At 63.1% G+C, this 20056-nt stretch overlaps 3 protein-coding genes across 6 annotated transcripts in view; 1 reads left to right on the top strand and 2 right to left on the bottom strand.

Moving 5' to 3' along the window:
• Positions 1-3330: 3330 nt before the first annotated feature.
• Positions 3331-5001, bottom strand: LOC142409703 (AH receptor-interacting protein-like). The gene is made up of 6 exons (XM_075501463.1): positions 4822-5001; positions 4513-4692; positions 4098-4286; positions 3799-3975; positions 3541-3682; positions 3331-3428 (listed from the first exon to the last, which is right to left on the bottom strand). Exons 1-6 carry the CDS (start codon positions 4918-4920, stop codon positions 3331-3333), a joined length of 885 nt encoding a protein of 294 aa, XP_075357578.1. The 5' UTR covers positions 4921-5001.
• A 1598-nt stretch (positions 5002-6599) lies between these two features.
• LOC142410037 (scavenger receptor cysteine-rich type 1 protein M130-like) lies at positions 6600-11245 on the top strand. The gene is made up of 11 exons (XM_075501910.1): positions 6600-7053; positions 7145-7462; positions 7539-7841; positions 7918-8232; positions 8414-8713; positions 8791-9099; positions 9203-9832; positions 9984-10079; positions 10280-10363; positions 10676-10810; positions 10998-11245. Exons 1-11 carry the CDS (start codon positions 6600-6602, stop codon positions 11111-11113), a joined length of 3060 nt encoding a protein of 1019 aa, XP_075358025.1. The 3' UTR covers positions 11114-11245.
• A 246-nt stretch (positions 11246-11491) lies between these two features.
• LOC142409974 (NACHT, LRR and PYD domains-containing protein 12-like) overlaps positions 11492-20056 on the bottom strand; it is a 14780-nt gene continuing 6215 nt past the window's right edge. For 3 of the 4 annotated variants that reach the window (XM_075501792.1, XM_075501793.1, XM_075501795.1), the window contains 7 exons: positions 16619-16914; positions 14225-15926; positions 13525-13659; positions 12827-12997; positions 12389-12562; positions 12119-12289; positions 11492-11957 (listed from right to left, as the gene is read on the bottom strand). In XM_075501792.1, coding sequence (XP_075357907.1) covers positions 11741-11957; positions 12119-12289; positions 12389-12562; positions 12827-12997; positions 13525-13659; positions 14225-15926; positions 16619-16914 — 2866 coding nt within the window. In that variant the 3' untranslated portion in view covers positions 11492-11740. The remainder of the gene's footprint in view (positions 11958-12118; positions 12290-12388; positions 12563-12826; positions 12998-13524; positions 13660-14224; positions 15927-16618; positions 16915-20056) is intronic. The other variant, XM_075501794.1, reaches the window with a different exon arrangement.

Genomic DNA, 20056 nt, shown 5'->3' with positions numbered 1-20056 from the left:
CTGCAAAAATAAAGCACAGTTGTGGATTGGAGCATGGCGCTTCTAGAAATGTCTTCAAGTTTTAGATCAAACGGAAATGAAATACTCAATGCTTAGAGCTTGTGCTACGCCAGCCTTTGCTCTGGCGTGCGCTAAGGGATCAGAATGTGCCTTTCTTGCTGAGCACGCTAAGCCAGATTGCCCAGCAGATAGGTAAGAAATGGGCAGCACAAAGATGGATCCAGAAATTGGGAGAAGATGGAGAAGATTTTTCCGAACCAAGGCGGAATTGCTAAGATACCAGCAGGATGCGATGTCGTATCCCACCAGCCCTTATTTTAGAAAGCGATTGGAAGATATGAAGTTATGAAGGCGGAAGACTGGAAGATATTTTAGAAGATCCCCTTATTTTCGAAAGCCATTGGAAGATGGAGTGCGGACTCTTCTTAGATTTCTATGGTAAGATTTTTGTGTTGGCAATGCAGAAACCAGGCAAAGGCCGTTCTAAAGGGTGAAAGGAGAGATACAAGCTTTACTGGAGACAGATAAAGAATAATGGAAAGAGCCACCCCAGGATGATGGCAGAAAACCCCGCTCTGTGTAAAACCCGTTGCCCAGGCTGAACTAGTGGGCCCTGCCGGTCCCCGTACAAATACTCATATCCTAAAGAAGCTGAGATGCTCTGAGTGAAAGCATTACGGATTACTTTAAACAAAGCATTTCTGGAGACATTACAAACCCATATAATTTCCCACCGCTGCCCATTAGAAAGGCTGATGGAAAATCCTGGCAAATGCCGGCGGAATACTGCCAAAGAAATGCATTCCCCATGAGAACAGCTCTTAGTTTAGCGAACGTGCCAGTGATTATTGCTAAGTTACCAGAAAACAAGGGGGTTTCAGTTATAGATCCAACGGTTTCTTCGCCATCCTGCTTACCGAAGAATCGATTTTCAGATTTGCTTTTGCATTTGGAGAGAGGCAATAAACCCTCGCCCAGGTACTGCCGGGGCTTCGCAACACACCTGCAGGCACAGGCTCACGTCAGAAATGTGTTCCAAGTAGCGTCTCCAGAGGGTGAAGAAGAAACATCTTGCGTGGATGCTATTCCAGCAACTGGAGCTCCTGAAGAGGTGAGGGGTATCCAAGTTTTAAAATTAACAGATCAAACAGGGTTTGAAGTAGGTACCATTAGAGCAAGCTGAGGTTAACTACTGGGAATTCCAACTGGCAAGCCAGGGAGACCAAGAGGTACAAGAGTGGCTAAAGCTTTGTATGGAATAAAGCTGCTTATCAAGCCCAACTGAGAACACCATTAGGAGGATTTAATACCTGGCAGCAGCACGTCCATAACTTTGCTGGTGCCTGCAGCCCATTGTGGAAATCACTGATTAAGACTCCGGAGTGGAAGTGGAGCTCAGGACATGATGATGCCCTAACTCAGGTGGAAAGAAGCTGCTCTAAGACCCTCTGCACTAAAATGACCGGTACTGGGAAAGCATCTTTCAACAGGAATTTCCCCATCTGCTGGTTCTAGGGGAGCAGGAAAATGGTTACAGCAGGTACCAGCAGCACGTGAACTGTGTCTGCTTCAGGGTCTGGACCTAAAACTCCCCAGCAGCCTGGGCTGGGCTGGTCTTTGAGGCTTTCTCCTCCCTCGCAGTCCAATCTACTCACACCCCTCCCAGGTTTTCGGGAAATGCGTCAGCAGAGTGTCACCTACATGAATGCCAGCGGGCTTTGATATGAACGGGTAGGAGAGATACGGTACAGACCTTACAAGGAGCGGGTCGTCTTGCTCCTGCGCTAACTGAACAAGGTGCAGGCTGAACTGTTGAGAAGAAAACACAATCGCAGTTACTCTTTATGGATGCAAGTGTCCTTTTTCAAGAACCCAGTAGTAAACCAAATGTACGCTTCATCAATGGGAGCACCAGATATGAGCAAGCTACAAATAGTCCTCTATGTTGCTATTAATAGAGCAGGAGAGCAAGTAGTAGGGAAACTATTAAACCCCCCTCCCCTCCAAAGAGAGTGCAGACTATTATAGACATTATTAAGAGACAAACTCTCTGAGCAGAACCCATTGCATCTCTCTGCGGACAGTGATTATGTCCATAAAGAAATAAAATACTGGAGGTATGACTGGGAAAAGGGGGATAGAAAACATGACGGGAGATGAAGAAAATGAGACTTCTCTTACAAGCTCAGAAAGCCAGTGGGAAGAAAATCTATGTAATGCATGGCAAAGTACATGGGAAGCCTGAAAACAATACTGTGAAACAGTGTAATAAGCCAGGAGATGAACTGACTCAGTTTAACTGCTGCAGTCTCGAGCCACGGGAAGGTCTGCAGCATCCTTGCTGGACTCATGAAGATGACCTGCTGTTTGTGGCTGACCAAGGGAGATGGAGAACAGCTATCTGCAGGGCAGAAGCTGCGTATCAAGGCAAGGCCCCAGCCTCAGCTGTCAGATTTTGCCCATCTGGAGCTGTATTTTCTTTCAGTTTAACCAGAGCAGCCAGTAATTCCTGCAATAGGATTTTTCATGATTAAATATCTAACCTGTGCCCTGTCGTGGTCTTGCTTAGCTTGGTTTAACAACCGAAAGCAATACTAATAACTTGGGATCCAAGAATAAAAACTGTTACAGCTCCCAAGGGAGCCTGGAGGGTTACAGCTCTTGAGAGCTGGATCCACCCATGCTGGGCACTCACAGTTAAAGCACTGCAAAAACGCTCTAAAATTATAATGACCCAATGACCTTGACGGGTTTATTTGCTTACAGGATCAGCCTTGCGGGACAACAATTTGCAGAGAAGCAGCCAGACCTACTGGGAGACACCAATCCCGTAACGGTCCCTTAAGCAAGCATGTAAATGTAGGAGGAATTTGCAAGGGGGTAGGGGAGGAAATCAAACAAGAAAGGAAAACAGTGTTTGAAACAGATGGAAAACTAAGCGCTAGCAGTACTTGCCTAGTTAAAGGCTGAAAGAATTGTGTGTTAAGCGTATACAAAAGATATATAAATATGAGTATAATCTTGCTTATGCTAAACGCAAATATATTGGCTAACTGGAAATTATACGGGGAGGGGAAAATATCCCATCACTGTCAGGGTACGAGGAGGTATTTGGGAACTTTTAAAGGACGGAGGCTTATAGAAATATTGCTCTGTACCTCTTAACGCACCCTGCTGTACAGTTAATTGCATTTACATTTTTGCAAAATTTTATTAATGATGGTAATTACAATATACTATAGAGCGAGAATGCTTATAGGTAAATACTATTATTGCAGAGCTAATGATCATGTGAACTAAGAATGAGAGTTAACGATACCACAGATAAACTTAGCATTGCCAGCAGAGCATCAGAAAAGCCTCGGCTGGGTGGGGCGGTGGGACCAGGCTCTGCAGGTACCTGCAGACGGGGTTGGCCTTGACGTTGTCTGCGGGGAGAGAGCTGCTGGGCTGGCGGAGCACGGGGCAGGGGCCTCCCCGGTACCCGCTCGCCCCATCGGCACGCCCCGCAGCCGGCCGGGCCGGCCCGTGGCTCCTTACCCTCGTACTTGTTGAGAATGGAAGAGCAGTGATCCAGCACCTCGTAGTACTCCTCGCACTGCAGCTTGCATTGGCAGTAATTTAGCAGCAGGGGTGTGATCTTCTGGTCGAGCTCGATCCAGTCCGGAGAGCCGGGCTGCTCCTGCAGGACGAGACAGAGCCGGCGGGGGGGAGTGAGGGGAAGCTCCCAAGCCCCGCGCTCCAGGAGGGATGCGGGGAGGCCCGTGTGCACCCCAGAGAGGGGCCGGGGAGCCCCACCTTCATCTGCAGGTTCTTGAGACAGGCGATGGCGTCGTAGTATTTGGCAGCTGCCTCCCGCACCTTGCCCTGCCGGTACAGCTCGTTGCCCTCCTTGTGGATCAGGGGTACGGCCTGCAGCTTCTCCTCGTCCGTCATGGCCCACGGGTCCTGCCGGTAGGAGCCGGGTGCCTCCACCTGCCGGCACCCCGGGGTGAGGGCAGAGCCCCGGCGCCCTCCCGCCCGCGCCCTCCGCCCGGGGCAGGGGTGCTGGAGGCCGCCCCCGAGCTCCCCTCGGCCGGCGCGAGCGGGCGCCTCACCTTGAGCACTTCGATGTCGAAGATGAGGGGCTGGGGGTTCTTCTGCAGCTCGTCGAGGTCGGGGTAGCCCAGGGAGTAGTGCTCGTGCAGCTGGGCGATGCTGCAGCAGTGCCGCTGCCCCTCCAGCGGGTCCTTCCCCGCCGCGATGTTGCGCAGGCTCTTGGACACCAGCGGGTAGAGCACCACGTGCTGTGGGGCGGCGGGAGGCGGCGCTGGCCCGGGGCCGCACCGGGGGAGGCCGGGGGGGCGGGGGCCGGGAACCGGGACGCCCCCGGGGCCGGGGCCCAACGAGGCGGCCGCGCGCCCCGCCCCCTGGCCGCCGACCACGCCCCCCCGAGGAGCAGAGCCCGCCCCACCGCGGCCCCGCCCCGCCCACCGCCCGCCGCCCCGCCCCCGCCGGCCGGCCCCGCCCCACCTTGGCGTCGCAGCGGAAGCGGGCGCGCTCCCCCGGCCGCATGGTGCGGAGCGCCGCCTCCCACACCGGCAGCTTGAACTTCTTGCCGGCGATCAGCTCCATGGGCTTCCCCCGCGCCCGGCTGTCGTCCAGCGGCGTCTCCTCGTCCCCGCACCGCAGCGTCCGGTAGTGGAAGGTGGCCTGAGGGGACAGAGTAGGCCGCGGCGTCACCATGGAGACGCGGGGGGGGGGCGCGCATGCGCGCCTGGCCCGTTCCCCACTTCCCCCCCCCACGCCCCCCCGCCCCGGAGGCGGTGGTGCGGCTCTGACCTTGGTGCCGTCGCGGAAGTCGGGCAGCGGCCCGGTGCCCTCCCGCAGCACCTCCTTGTGCACGCCGTCCGCCCGCAGCTGCTCGACCTCCTGCGCCATCGTCCCCGCGCCGCGCCCCGCCTCGGCCGCCTCCGCCGCCGCTCGGCTCTTTCCGGAGCGACGAGGCCGCGCGGCGGCGCCCCCTACCGGCAGGGAGTGCGCGCCGCGGGGGGCGGTGGCGCCGGGCGGGGGGCGGTGGCGCCGGGCGGGGGGCGGGGCCAAGCCCCGGCCCCGGCCCCGGTTCCCGCCATGGCCCGACCCCCCCTTGAGGAGACAAGGGAGGGCTTCCGCGATAACCGGCTCCCGTGACGCTCGGCCGCGTCCGGGATGTCGGCCGCGTCGGGATGTCGGAATCGCTCCGACATCCCGGGTGACGCCGACGTTGGGGCCGGCCCCACGAGCCGTCCCGGGGCGATTCGGGGACGTTTGCAGGTGGCGGGTCCCCGGTCCCTCACGGAGGCCGGCGGCACGTGGCGGTGCTGCCCACGCCGCCTGCGGCTGCGTCCCCGCGGATCCCCCCCGCGCGGTCACGATGCCGCCGGCGGCCGCTGCCGCGCGCGGCCCCTCGGCCACCTGCGTTTCCTGGCTGCCGCCGCGCCGGCCACCGGCAGCGGGCGGCTGGGCCCTTCCGCCGCCGTCACGGTTTGGGGCCGTTACCACGCGTTTTGGTGGCTTTGCCCGGGGCTGCGCAGCTGCAGCCTTTCGATGCGAACCCGCCCGCCGCGTCGCCCCCTCCTCGCCCCGCTCCGCGTCCCACCGCCCCGGCGAGGCCGCGGCTGCCGGCACCGCTCGGCGGTGACGGAGCCCACCAGGTCCCGCGGCCGTGGGCGGCTCAGCCCTGCCCTCGTCCTCGGGGGAGCTCCTTCTCCCTTCCACCCCCTGCGCCCGTCGGCTTTTGCTGGTGCTCGGTCCCAGCGTAGCCAGGTGGGTCCCACCGCCCCGGCACCGTGTCGGCTCCGTGCCCCCGTTGGTGGCATCACCGCGGGCAGATGCCGGTGCGCAAAAGCACGGCGTTATCAGTAGCGCTGCAGGTGGCCGGGGAGCCGCGTGCGGTCGACGGCGACGCCGGGTCCTCGCCCGGGGGGAAACCACCTCCTTCCTGCCCGCGCTGCGAGGCGAGCACGGGGGCACACCTGCAGGCAGCGCGGGCAGCGCCGCCATGTGCTGCCGGCCTCCACGAGGCGCCGGGGATGTGCCACCTGCAAACACCGCGGTGAGCCTGGGGGTGGCTTTCGCCTCCGTGCCCCCCTGCAGGGGTCCGCGGGCACCCCTGGGGAGGGGAGCACCCCAAGGACGGGTGCCGGCGTGCTGGGGTCTTTGGGCTTTGCCCCGTGCCGGTGCTGAGGGCGGCCCCGTGGAGGCTTTGGTAGATTTTGGGGCGAACCCTGTCGCCGTTGGGACTGGGCTCTTGCCGGGCTCCGGCAGCAGGGTCAGCCCCACGGGGGGACACGGGTGGGAAGGGCCCACGCGTCTCATGCCGGCGGCAGGTGCCCTGCGGGGGGGCTGGCTCCCCTCGGGGACATCCGGGCACCAACCCACCGTGGTGAGGTGTGTGACGCCAGAAGCGGAGCCGAGCCTCATATTTGGTCACGGAGCAGGTTATTGGAGGCCGGGGCCCCGCCAGCCGGGAGATAACCCGCCTGATAACGGCTCAAAAGGTGCTGCCGCCTCCATTGGCTCCCGGCTGCGGCACTGCCTATATATCACCCGCCCCGCGCCGGGGGGGCCGGGACGGCAGGATGGTGCCCATCAGGGCGCTGGGGCTGCTCCTGTGTGTGCAGCTCTGCGGGGGTGAGCGCCGGGGCGGGGGGCAGCCGTGGGGCAGGGACCCCTCCCGGCCCCGGGCTGGGCTCAGCACCCTCCTCGCCGCAGGCACCGGGGAACTGCGGCTGGTGGACGGCGGCGGGCGCTGCGCCGGGAGGGTGGAGGTGAAGTACAAAGGCGAGTGGGGCTCCGTCTGCAGCTACGACTTCGACTGGGAAGCCCGTTGGGCCATCGTGGTGTGCCGGCAGCTGGGCTGCGGCCCGGTGGCCAGGGCGTCCCCCTATGCCCCGTTTGGGCAGGGCACCGGCCGGATCTGGCTCCAGCCCTTCTTCTGCCTGGGCAACGAGGCGGTGCTGCATGACTGTCCCAACTTCGGCTGGGGAAGGCACTTCTGCAACCACGAGCGGGATGTGGGGGTGACCTGCGCAGGTGAGGTGGGGAGGACGGCCGTGCCGGGACGCCCGCCACGTGCCGGGGCATCCCCCCGCGGGGCTGAAGCCGTGCTGGTGCCCCGGTGCAGAGGCGGTGGAGCTGAGGCTGGTGGCTGGCTGGGGTCCCTGCGCCGGGAGGGTGGAGGCGAAGCTGCGGGGCCTCTGGGGCTCGGTGGCGGATGACAACTGGGACATGGAAGACGGCGAGGTGGTGTGCCAGCAGCTGGGCTGCGGCTCGGTTGCCGATGTCTCCGCTGCCGTGGCCCCCTTCGACAAAGGGGACGGTCCCATCAGCCTGGCTTTGATCGACTGCCGCGGGGACGAGGCCGCCCTCTGGGACTGCGAGGTCCGCGGCTGGGGACCCTACACCGGCATTCATGACTACGACACCGCCGTCATCTGCCAAGGTAGGAGCCGGGTGAGGGAGGGGCGTGCCGGTCCCAGCACGTCCCTCACCGTTGACCCTCGTGCCTCTCCCGGCAGGGTTTGCCCGGCTGGTCGGCGGCGACGGTGCCTGCGCGGGGCGGCTGGAGGTGCGGCGGGGCAAAGCCTGGACCAGCGTCTGCGAGGACCACGTGGACATCAAGGCCGCCCAGGTGGTCTGCCGGGAGCTGGGCTGCGGCACAGTGCTGGCCGTCCCCGGCAGCAGCCCGTTTGGGGCAGGAACACGGCAGCTCTGGGAGGAGGGGTTCGAGTGCACCGGCACCGAGCCCCTCCTTGCCGCCTGTGCCCGGCGGCCGCCCCGTAACGAGGGCTGCACCGGCCACGCCAGCATCATCTGCTCCTGTAAGCGCTGGGGATGCCGGGGGGGGTCGAGGGCTCCCTGCACGGTCGTCCCCCTGCAACGCCATTTCTGCCGCAGCCTACACGGGTTTCCGGCTGGCGGACAACAGCTCGGGCTGCGCCGGGCGGGTGGAGGTGGAAGCAGAGGGGACGTGGGGGTCCCTCTGCGCCACCGGCTGGGACCTGCCCGACGCCCACGTCCTTTGCCACCACCTCGGCTGCGGCCCCGCTGCCGCCGTGCCCCCCGGAGGCTCCTTCGGCGGGGGGGACGGGCCGCTGCGGCAGGACACCTTTGGCTGCGGCGGGAGCGAGCGGCACCCGGGCGAGTGTGCCGCGGTGGTGCTGGGGAAGCCCGCCTGCCCCCCCGGCCACGCTGCCGCCGTCAACTGCTCAGGTCTGTATGGCACCCGCCGGGAAAACCCTTGCAGGGCTTTTTGGGACACCTCAGAAATCGCGAGCGGAGGACGCAGGGGCACGTCGGGGCGAGGGGAGGGCTGAAGCAGGGCCCCGCCGCCCCCTCAGGGCCCCCCCAGCGCTGGTGCCACAGCCCCACGGCGCTGCCGGGGATTTTGCAGGCATCGCCGAGCCCCTGCGGCTGGTGGAGGGGGAGAGCCGGTGCGACGGGCGGCTGGAGGTCGCCTCGAGCCCCGGGGCCTGGGCCCGCGTGCTGGTGGGGCTGCGGGGTGCCCGGGATGCCAGCGTGGTGTGCCGGCAGCTGGGCTGTGGCGTGCCGGAGAAGGTCTATGCCGTGCCGGGCTCGGGCGCTACAGGGCCGCGGTGCGCCGGCACCGAGGAGAGCCTGGCCACGTGCAACGTCTCGGGGACGGCCACCGCACCGACCGGCAGCCCCGAGGAGGTGGCCGTCGTCTGCTCGGGTGAGTGCCCTGCCAAGGGCCGGGGGGGCCGGCACCCCGAGCGGCCGCCCCAGCCCGGTCCCCTCCGTGCCCCGCAGGCAGCCGGCGGGTGAGGCTGGTGGGCGGCCCCGGGCGCTGCGCCGGGCGGGTGGAGGTCTACGTCAACGGCACCTGGGGCAGCGTCTGCCAGGAAACCTGGGACCTCCAGGATGCCGCCGTCGTCTGCCGCCAGCTGGGCTGTGGAACAGCGCTGGCGGCACCCGGCTCGGCTCGCTTCGGTCCCGGCACGTGGCCGCCGTGGCCGGATGCCGGTGGCTGCGCCGGGACCGAGGAGTCTCTCTGGGACTGTCCGGCCTCGGCGCGGCACGGCTGCCGGCGCGGTGGCGGGGCAGGAGCCGTCTGCTCAGGTCGGTGCCGTGCGCCCCCGGCTCGGGGACCGTCCCCCTCTCCCTGGGTGGGGGTGCCCGGCGGCCCGGCCGTGCCGTGACCCCCTCCCGCACCCCCTTGCAGAGCAGCTCTCCCTGCGGCTCGTGGGCGGCAGCAGCCGCTGCGAGGGGCACCTGGAGGTGCTCTACAACGGCACCTGGGGCCGCGTGTGCGCCAACGGCACCAGCCCCGCCACGGCCGCCGCCGTCTGCCGGCAGCTGGGCTGTGGGGCCGGCGGGAGGCTGGGGGCTGCCCCCGCCCGGGACCCGGCCCCCGCCTGGCTGGCCTGGGTGGGCTGCAAGGAGGGGGCCCGCTCGCTCTGGCACTGCCCCTCGGCACCCTGGAGCCTGCAGGCCTGCAGCCTCGGCAGGGACGCCCGCGTCTCTTGTGACGAGGACGGCGATGGCACCAGCGGGACGCCCACCCCGTCCCCAGGGAGCCGCTGCCCGGAGGGTGCCGCGTGCACAGGTAGCTCTGCCCGTGCCCGCAGCCCCCCACGCCGCGCCGCGCCGGCCACGGTCCCCGTCCTCACGCCACCTGACGATGTCCCCGCAGGTGTCCCCAGCGGCAGCACCCCGGCGGCGGCGGCGGCGGCGGCGGCGGCAGGGACCCTGCCGGTGCCCACGGTCCTGTGCGCGGTCTTGGGGACGCTGCTGTGCCTGGCCCTGGGTGTCCTGGCCGCGCAAGCGTGCCGTGCCTGGGCGCGGCGCCGAGGTGGGTCCCGGCGGGTGGGTGCCGGGGCAGAGCCGGTTTGGGGGGTCCTGGGGCTCCCCCGCCGCGGGGCGGCTCAGAGGGTGGGCAGCGGGTGACCCCGGTGCCACCCACCGTCCCCACGGCCCCAGGCGAGCACTGCCCATCGTTTCAGGCCCCGGCAGAGCCGCGGACGCCGTCTCCGATGCCGTCTACGAGGAGCTGGACTACGCCCTGACGCCGGAGTACCAGGAGGTGCCCAGTCCCTCGGGTCGGTGCAGCCCCCCCGTGCCCTGCAGCTCTCCCCAGAGCGGGGGGCTCTGCCCCGCGGCCCCGCCGCAGCACTGGGTGCTGGCGATGCGGCACCAGCTCGTCCCCCGGTCCCACCGCAGCCCCGCTCTGTGGCGAGGGGCCGTGCTGCCCGCGGTGCCGGCTCCGGCCGCCCCCAACACCCCGTCCTCCCCCTGCCAGGCTCCCTGTCTGAGAGGTCGGGGACGAAGCTGCCGGATTACACCGGGGACAGCATGGAGGAGAGTGACCCCAGGGAAGCCCCAGGTAGGGGCACGGGGGCAGGAACCTGGCGGGGAGCCCCGGGGAGAGGGGACACGGCCAGGCACCGGGCTGGGGAGCCGAGGGGACACGGCCCCCCCTCGCCCGGGCGAGCCCAGCTCAGCCGCTGCTCTCATCAGCGCGCCAGCAAAGCATCCCCTTTCCCTGCGGATTAATCCCTGCTGCAGCTCTGGCTGAGAGCCTGCAGCCCCAGTGCCACCAGGACGTCCCCGGTGGCGCGGCTGGAGGGGGGTGGCACAGTCGGAGCCCCTGCCACCGCCTCCGGTTCACTCCCGTCCACCTCCGTGCCTGTCCCAGACTCCCTTGCCCAGCACGGCCCCCCGGATGGCTACGACGATGCCGTGGCCGTGCCGGAAGAGTCCCCCGCGCCCGGCGCAGGGGACGCTCCCGAGGGGATGGCACAGACGAGCTGGGACTGTGTCCCACCCACAGGTAAGAGGGGCCACAGCCGCCCTGTCCCCTGGAGAGCCACCTCCGGGGGGCTCGGCTGCGGTGGCGGGCAGGGAGCAGGGAGCAGGCAGTGAATCCATGGGGGCTGCGGCAAGACCCCAGCCGGGGCCTGGCAGGAGGGACACAAAGCAGCCCCCCCCTAAGGCACCAGCCTTTGCTGTCCCCTAAGGTGGGAGCTCCGTCCCCCCAGGTCCCCCAGGAGCCACACGGGACCCCCCGGCACAGCCCCCGGGGGGCAGAGACTACGATGATGTTGGCATCGGCACCCTGGGGACGTCGCTGTGAGGATGCCTGGGCCGCACCGCAGGCGTCCCTGGGGACACGCATGCAGGGCGGTGGGGCTCTGTCCCCAAGAAGGGGTGGCCCTGGCCACGGAGGTCACCTCTCCCTGCCCAGGACCGCAGCACAGCAGCAAAAGAGCTCCCGTGTCCCTCCCCCGAGCAGCGCCACAGGGCGGGCTTTTTTTTTTAAATTTCACTGTGAATGTCTCTTTTTTTCTATTAAAACCCCAAACTGCCTGGAGACTCCTTTCCAGGGCCGGCATCTTGCTCCCGGCTACATCGGCCATCCCTTGGGGACGTGGGGCAGGAGCTGCACCCACAAACGCATCCCTGGGCGTGGCGGAGACGGGGGAGGCTGGGGAAGAGCACAGGGGGATTCCTGGGACCGGCCCCAGAGCCTTTATTTAGCATCGGCAAACGCTCACACAGCTATTCCCACCCACACGCGTGGGGAGGCGGAAGAGGGAAGGCCCCAGCCCAGCTCTGACCCGACCCCCAGCAGACGCAGGCAGGACCTCCTGCCCTGTCCCCCCACGCGTGGGGCAGGCTCAGACCCAGGGAGGCTTCCCCCCGCCTTGGGCGGCGCTGAGAGCTGGGCCGGAAAGGGCCCCGGTTGTTGCAAGGACCTCTGCTAAAGGAGGGGAGCTCTCCTGAAGGAGGGGAGCACCCTCCTGCCCCCCGGCCCCCCCGCGCCCGGCAGGACCCCGCGGCGGAAGGGCAGCCGGGCCATGGCCCCCGCCTGCGGCACGTCCTGCTCGAGGAGGTACCCGATCTTCAGGTCAGGCTTCAGTGCCCGCAGAGCGGCCAGCTCCTGCAGCGCTTCCTCGCTTAACGCGGAAGTGCTCAGTCTTTAAACAGGGGAAGAAAAGGAGAAGAGCTGTTAAAAACCACCCTCTGCTCTCCTGGGCGCTGGGATGCTGGAATCCCCCTCCCTGTCCCGCAGCATCCGACCCCAGGGTGCTGGCACAGGGGCGCTGGGGACGGAAGGGGGACGTGCCGGGCACCTTACCCCAGCGCCCGCAGCGAGCAGGCGGGATGCCGGAGCTGCTGGCAGAGCTGCAGGACACCGTCGGCTCCCAGCTCGTTGTCGCTCAGGTCCAGGCAGGCGAGGCGCGGGCTCTCCACCAGCCGAGCGGCCAGGGCTTGGCAGCAGGCGCCCGTCAGCCGACAGCTCCCCAGCCTGTGGGACCAAGGCAAACAGGGACACGGGGGTTTGACCGGCCGCTTGGTGAGCTGCTCCGGGCGGGAAGGAGGGAACGCCGGCCCCGTGGCCCCTTACCGCAGCGTCTGCAGCCGGCAGGCGTGGTGCCGGAGCCCCTCGCACAGCAGCTGCACGCCGGCATCGCGCAGCCCCTCGCTGAAGGACAAATCCAGCTCCTCCAGGCACGGGCTGGCGCCCAGCGCGGCGGCGAGATCCTCGCAGCAGGCGCTGGTGAGGCGGGAGTACCGCAGCCTGCCGAGGACCCGCAGGAAAGAGCCTCGGAGCCAGCCCGAGGGCCCCCCCGGCGCCACCCCACCACGGGGACGGTCCCTACCCCGGTGCCGCTGCTTTCGAGCTCCTCACCCTGGCAGAGCGGGACAGAGGGACGACGCCACCCCGGAGGGACTTTTTCGGGGTGCCTCCCCAGCCCTCTGCTCCTCCTCCCCGTGGGTCTGGCCGCCTGGGAGACGCCCACGGGGAGCCAGGGGGACGCCCGGGGGAGCCGGGGCCACTCACCGCAGGACGCGCAGGCGGCAGCCGGGCTGCCGCAGCCCCTCGCAGAGCAGGCGCACGCCGCCGTCGCCCAGCGTGCCGTCGCCCAGCTCCAGGCGGGCCAGGCTGGGGTGTTGGGCCAGGAGGGCCGCCAGCTCCGCGCAGCAGGGCCCCGAGAGCCCGCACCACCACAGCCTGCGGGGAGAGGCGCAGGGAAGAGAGGGGCTCATCGCGCCTGCCCCGCCCGCCCACACACGGCCAATCAGTGAGCGTGGAGGGACCACACCCTCCCACCACACGGCCAATCAGTCAGCGTGGAGGGACCACACCCTCCCACCACACGGCCAATCAGTCAGCGTGGAGGGACCACACCCTCCCACCACACGGCCAATCAGCACGGAGGCACCACACCCACCCACTGTAGGGCCAATTGGCATGGGGACCACGCCCTCCCACCCCCAGCCAATCAGCATGGAGGGGCCGCGCCCTCCCGCAGCCCCTGGGGCCCGGCCTCACCCCCAGCCCCGCGCTGCCGGTCCGGGCGCAGCGGGGCAGTGGGGGCTGCGTCCCCCTGCAGCTCCCGGCCCCTCCGCTTCGGGTGCCCCCCACCCGCACCCCACCGCCAGCCGGGGCGGCCAGGCCCCGGCCACGCACCCTCCCCGTGCCGGCAGCAGCACCGCGGCCGCCGTTTGGGCTCAGCGTCGAGGACGCAGGTCTCTTACCGGAGCGCCCGCGCGTTGCTGCCCGGGTGCCGCAGCGCCTGGCAGAGCAGGTGGATGGGGGAGTGCAGCTCCTCCTGCCGCCGCTCAGCGAGGGGACGGGGACGGGGACGGGGACCTCCTCCCGAGGCACCCGAGCTGCGGGAGGACAGAGCCCCGGGGGGCACGGGCAGCCCTCACCGGCACCGGGAGCTCCCGGCTTCGACACCGGCACGCAACCCCCCCGAGCAGTGCTCGCCAGCGGCTCGCAGGAGGTCTCCGCGGGTGGGACCTCCGCGGCCTCGGAGACGCAAAGGAGCACGAGCGTCACCGCTGGAGTTACCTGCTCCCAAGCAAAGCTCGAGGCGCACTCGAAATTTCAGCACCGGGGATCTCCCCTTTGCGTGCGAGAAGGGGGACGTGAAGCCAAACCAACGCCCAGGCGCAGGCGGGCCTGTTCGGGCTGGGGAAGGCGAGCCGAGACGCTCCAACTGCATCAATCCCGCCGCCTGCAGCCGACGGAGGAGCCCGCGTGATCCTTATTCTCCCATAATTCTCCCCAAGACAAAGTAAAATCCTCCGCTGAGGAATCAGCCTCCCAGTGGAAGGACAAGCTGGTCTTTGGGTGGAAGGAGCCGAAATGCCTTTAAAACCTCCCTTTGGGGTGGAGAAGGAGAATTCTGTGCGATTTTGGGTCGCTAGAGCAGAGAGGGGCAGTACTTACCGAGGCACCGACGCAGCCAGCTCCTCCCCGGGATCCGGCCGGTCGAAGGAGCATCCCCGGAGGGTGACGCAGCCCAGCCCGGCCCACTGCCTGATGCAGAAGGAAAGAGCCATTTGGTCGTACAGGGTCAACCTGATGTCCTGCAAGTCTATGGCGGTGAAACGAGCCAACGCACTTTGCGCGAAGCTCTTCTCATTCGTCTCGAACACAAAGTGGAACGTGTCCAACTCTGAAACCTTCAGCGCTTGGCTGGGCTGGGAGATGCCGCTGTGCCTCCCCTGAAGCCACCTCAGCGTATCTTCCCTGGCTTGCGGTGAAATTCTGCACCCGATGACGTCCTCGGCGTACTCTCTTGATTTTTGGCTTACCAGACCAAACAGGAACCGCACCGTTAAGTTCAAATCCTTCCTGGATTTGCTATAGCTTTCTAATAACATATTCACATCCTTTGCGAGAGCCCCGCAGTCGCCGACCATTTCCTCGTCGTCCTCCAGAACATAAAACATGGCTGCAAAAAACTCCTGGAGGTGCAGGTGGGTGAAGCTGTAGATGTTCCCATGGTCTACACCTTTCTTTGAGATCTTCTCGTTGAGAAAGATGGGGAGAAGTTCTGGCTGGTCCAAGCCACAGTCCTTGATTTCCTTCTCCTCAAAGAGGACCTTGTGCTTCCAGACGCCGTCAGCAGCCAAGGAGCAGAGCTTGCGCAGGAACCGCTGGAGCTCCTGCGGCTTGTCCCTGCCTCTGCACCTCATTAACCAGGAGAGGTAAAAGACGCTGATCTGCGTGATGGTTTTAGAGCACTCGACGAGGTTTTTCTTCTTGTAAAGCTCCTGTTCGAGGATGGTGCAGATGGTCCAGCTCATGACGGGGATGATGCACAAGCTGTAGAGGATCTTGTTGCCTCTGGCAAACCTGAAGGCCACGTCGGCTTTGTTGTCGTTCTCAAAATACCTGTGGAAATACTCCTCCCTCACGGCTGCCGAAAATCCCAGTATTTCCGCGTAATACTCACCCTCCAGGCACCGCCCCAGGCTTCGAAGAGCCGTCGGCCTCGTGGTGACGAGCAAGGAGGACTCGGGGAGAACAGTCTTCTTCAACAAGCTTATCACGGTGGTTTCCAGCGGCTTCGCTTCCCTGGGGTCAGAGCTCAGCTCATCTTCAGGCTGAACCAGGGAAAATCCCAGGGCCTCAAAGCCATCAAAAATGAACAGGATCTTCTTCTGGTCATCCAGGATCTTCCCAGCCGGCGTCCTCCTGTGAGGGCAGCACTTTGAAACCAGGTCTGCCACGCTCGCTTCCTTGGTAAAGGCGATGTCCTTACAGTCTATGCAGAAGATGTAGTCAAACTGCGTGTAGAGGGTCCCTTCCACCCACTCCGCCATCACCTTCCTGACCGTCATCGTCTTCCCCATCCCCGGGGCCCCCACCAGCACCACGACCTGCGGCGTTTGCCCGTCTTCGTCGGGTCTGAAAAGCGTCTGCGCCGTGACGGTGATGGCGGCTGCTCCGCTGCCGGTGTCGGCACATCCGCGGCTGGCACCCACAGCTTCATGCTCACCTCCGCGCTCGCTCTGAGGCGTCCTGGTGATGGCCAGGTCAGTGTAGCGGCTGCTGACGGACAAGCTCTCCCCGAGACAGGAGTTCGCTTCTTTGTACCGGAGGAACTCCCTGACCACGTGCTCTCTGTACTTCTGCTTGTAATCTGCGCCGGCGAGAGGCAGAGTCAGTCCCAAGCACAGCCAGATTCCCAAGGAGCTCCTACCCAGCCCGACCGCGCTCCCGACACACCAACGGGACACTTGGTTCAACGCTCAGGGCTTTCCGAAGCCTGGCAGAGGCAACAAGGACATCGTCCGCGAGAATTTCAGGCCTCCGGTCAGCTGGGGGGGTCCTTCTCCTGTCCCGGGTCCCCCCATCATCCTGCTCCATCAACTCCTGTTTTAACCACCCTGCAATCCTCATCCTCCCTGGGAGCAAATGCAATTGCCTGGGGCCACCCGCGGCCTCCGTCCCCTTCTGCTTGGGCCCCTGGGGCCAAAGGCACCGTCCCTGGGCTCCCAGGGACGCCTCCAGCGGCAAAGTGCTACCAAATACGAGCTCTGCAGAGATGTCCTTAATCCCCGTCCCAGGAGGAAAGGCTCTGCCCAGCTGCCTGCCAGGCAGCGCTGAGAGCTGAAGGCTCTTTTCTGGGAGCAGAAGGAGCCTGGCAGTAAGTGGGGACAGCAAGAGGAGAGGTCACTACAGCCCTCCCACTAAGAGGATCACAGCAGGACATCTTTGTGTTTCCAGGCTCCCTGGGAAAGCAAAACCTGCTCTTACCAACTTCTACCTGTCTCCAGGATCACCCAAGGGAAAAAGAGACAAAGAAAAGCAAAATTGGCTCCGGCTGCCTACCTTTCACCTTCTCATCCAGGAGTTTCTCTGCAAGGTCCCTCTGGTTCATCTCTCGGAACAGCCCAATCGCTACGTCCATCGCGGCGTCTTTGCCGTAGTTCTCGCCCATGCAGCTGGCGAGTGCGCAAGGGCGGGTGGCCTTCACCAGCGAATCCTTGGGGATATTCCGTCCTCCTTCCACGTGAACCTCCGATAACTTGGTCTTAAACTCCTGAAAGCCTTTAGGTGTGAGACCCCGCAGCGCTTGTAAGAGAACGGCTAACGCATGCTCTTCGCCTGCCATCACAGGCTGCCACCTGAAAATACCAAAGCTTAGAAATCACGGCTACACCATGGCAAGAGGTTTTGGAGCTGGGCACCGAGTTCGTCCCATACAGCCCGGTTCTTCCTGCGCTGGAAAGGCTGGAGACAGTCACCCCAGCACGGCAAGGTCACCAGGGCTGCAGGATCCGGCACCGCGGGCATGTCTCCCCTGGGATGGGGCACAGGAGAGAGAAAAGCACCCGAAAAAGCATCACGGGAGTTTCTAACCAGACTGGGAGCTGCAGCCCCTCGGGACAGAATCCCCCCTGGCCCCGGGAACAGCCCGGTCCCCACGGCCCCACGCGGCCGGTCGCCCACGCCACCCTGCCCGCGCCATCCCTCGGTGCGGCGCGGCAGGCCGTGCCGCAACGCACTCACCGCACCGCCCGGGCGCCGGGATGGCGGGGCCCTGCCGCAGGAACCCGAGCGCTGCCCGAAATCCCCGTCCCGCGGTTTTCGTACAGGCAGGGTTTCGCTTTTCGACAGCAGCCTGACATCCGGCACACCCTTCCTCTTTCCCGGCCATGGGGCAGCTCGCCAGCTGGCCGCCACAAAACCACCTGGATGGGCAATTTAATTCCCAAAGGATTCCCAGCAATAAACTCACAAGGAAAATGCTCTTTTGGGGGGGAAAAGGCAGCTTTAGGAAAGCGCACCAATGCTCGCAGACGCCGCAGCCCCTCTCCTGCCTCTCGCCTCCCCCGTGCCAGCAGCTCACCCTCCTCCTAACAACAGGTTGTGGGTTTGACTGAAAAACCACCAAGCCCCTGAATTTCTAAGCCTTCCAGAGTAACCGTGCTTTGCTCGGGGTCCCCAAGCCATTTACTAGCCTTGTCTTGGTAAGAAAAGTCACGGAGCCTCCTCCTCCCTCTCCTCCTCCTTGGGGGCTCCTTATTTCTGGTATCGCTCTTCTCCTCCCCATTTGCAGTCTCCCATGTCTTTAGGAGACAAATAATACCATCCCACAGCTCTCCGGGAGCAGATCCGGCTGGAATTATTTTCCTGTGAATTCAGGAAATCAGAAGGAAGCTGCAGCTTCCTGCAGGGATTACTGCCTGCTGCAGCTTTCACCCTGGAGCAAGGAGGACCTCCAAGGGGACCCCATCACAGGCAACGTGAAGCTAAATTTAGATGCTTGCAAATGCAGAGTAGGATAGAGAAATTAAAAATAGCTGCAGGAAATGGAGAATTAGACTGGGAGCCGTCAGAGGAAGAGGCTTATCGGGGTGATATGTATGAAAGGGAAAGGGAAAAGGAGCTGGGAACAACAGTTGCTGCCCCAGTGTAACAGCTACCCCGGGGCTGGTCAGGCTGCAAAAATAAAGCACAGTTGTGGATTGGAGCATGGCGCTTCTAGAAATGTCTTCAAGTTTTAGATCAAACGGAAATGAAATACTCAATGCTTAGAGCTTGTGCTACGCCAGCCTTTGCTCTGGCGTGCGCTAAGGGATCAGAATGTGCCTTTCTTGCTGAGCACGCTAAGCCAGATTGCCCAGCAGATAGGTAAGAAATGGGCAGCACAAAGATGGATCCAGAAATTGGGAGAAGATGGAGAAGATTTTTCCGAACCAAGGCGGAATTGCTAAGATACCAGCAGGATGCGATGTCGTATCCCACCAGCCCTTATTTTAGAAAGCGATTGGAAGATATGAAGTTATGAAGGCGGAAGACTGGAAGATATTTTAGAAGATCCCCTTATTTTCGAAAGCCATTGGAAGATGGAGTGCGGACTCTTCTTAGATTTCTATGGTAAGATTTTTGTGTTGGCAATGCAGAAACCAGGCAAAGGCCGTTCTAAAGGGTGAAAGGAGAGATACAAGCTTTACTGGAGACAGATAAAGAATAATGGAAAGAGCCACCCCAGGATGATGGCAGAAAACCCCGCTCTGTGTAAAACCCGTTGCCCAGGCTGAACTAGTGGGCCCTGCCGGTCCCCGTACAAATACTCATATCCTAAAGAAGCTGAGATGCTCTGAGTGAAAGCGTTACGGATTACTTTAAACAAAGCATTTCTGGAGACATTACAAACCCATATAATTTCCCACCGCTGCCCATTAGAAAGGCTGATGGAAAATCCTGGCAAATGCCGGCGGAATACTGCCAAAGAAATGCATTCCCCATGAGAACAGCTCTTAGTTTAGCGAACGTGCCAGTGATTATTGCTAAGTTACCAGAAAACAAGGGGGTTTCAGTTATAGATCCAACGGTTTCTTCGCCATCCTGCTTACCGAAGAATCGATTTTCAGATTTGCTTTTGCATTTGGAGAGAGGCAATAAACCCTCGCCCAGGTACTGCCGGGGCTTCGCAACACACCTGCAGGCACAGGCTCACGTCAGAAATGTGTTCCAAGTAGCGTCTCCAGAGGGTGAAGAAGAAACATCTTGCGTGGATGCTATTCCAGCAACTGGAGCTCCTGAAGAGGTGAGGGGTATCCAAGTTTTAAAATTAACAGATCAAACAGGGTTTGAAGTAGGTACCATTAGAGCAAGCTGAGGTTAACTACTGGGAATTCCAACTGGCAAGCCAGGGAGACCAAGAGGTACAAGAGTGGCTAAAGCTTTGTATGGAATAAAGCTGCTTATCAAGCCCAACTGAGAACACCATTAGGAGGATTTAATACCTGGCAGCAGCACGTCCATAACTTTGCTGGTGCCTGCAGCCCATTGTGGAAATCACTGATTAAGACTCCGGAGTGGAAGTGGAGCTCAGGACATGATGATGCCCTAACTCAGGTGGAAAGAAGCTGCTCTAAGACCCTCTGCACTAAAATGACCGGTACTGGGAAAGCATCTTTCAACAGGAATTTCCCCATCTGCTGGTTCTAGGGGAGCAGGAAAATGGTTACAGCAGGTACCAGCAGCACGTGAACTGTGTCTGCTTCAGGGTCTGGACCTAAAACTCCCCAGCAGCCTGGGCTGGGCTGGTCTTTGAGGCTTTCTCCTCCCTCGCAGTCCAATCTACTCACACCCCTCCCAGGTTTTCGGGAAATGCGTCAGCAGAGTGTCACCTACATGAATGCCAGCGGGCTTTGATATGAACGGGTAGGAGAGATACGGTACAGACCTTACAAGGAGCGGGTCGTCTTGCTCCTGCGCTAACTGAACAAGGTGCAGGCTGAACTGTTGAGAAGAAAA

This window comes from Mycteria americana, chromosome 5 (genome assembly GCF_035582795.1).
Source record: "Mycteria americana isolate JAX WOST 10 ecotype Jacksonville Zoo and Gardens chromosome 5, USCA_MyAme_1.0, whole genome shotgun sequence".
NCBI classification, from domain to species: domain Eukaryota; kingdom Metazoa; phylum Chordata; class Aves; order Ciconiiformes; family Ciconiidae; genus Mycteria; species Mycteria americana.
The sequence above is the reverse complement of the archived record's forward strand: the minus strand, read 5'-3'. Positions and strand labels throughout refer to the sequence as shown.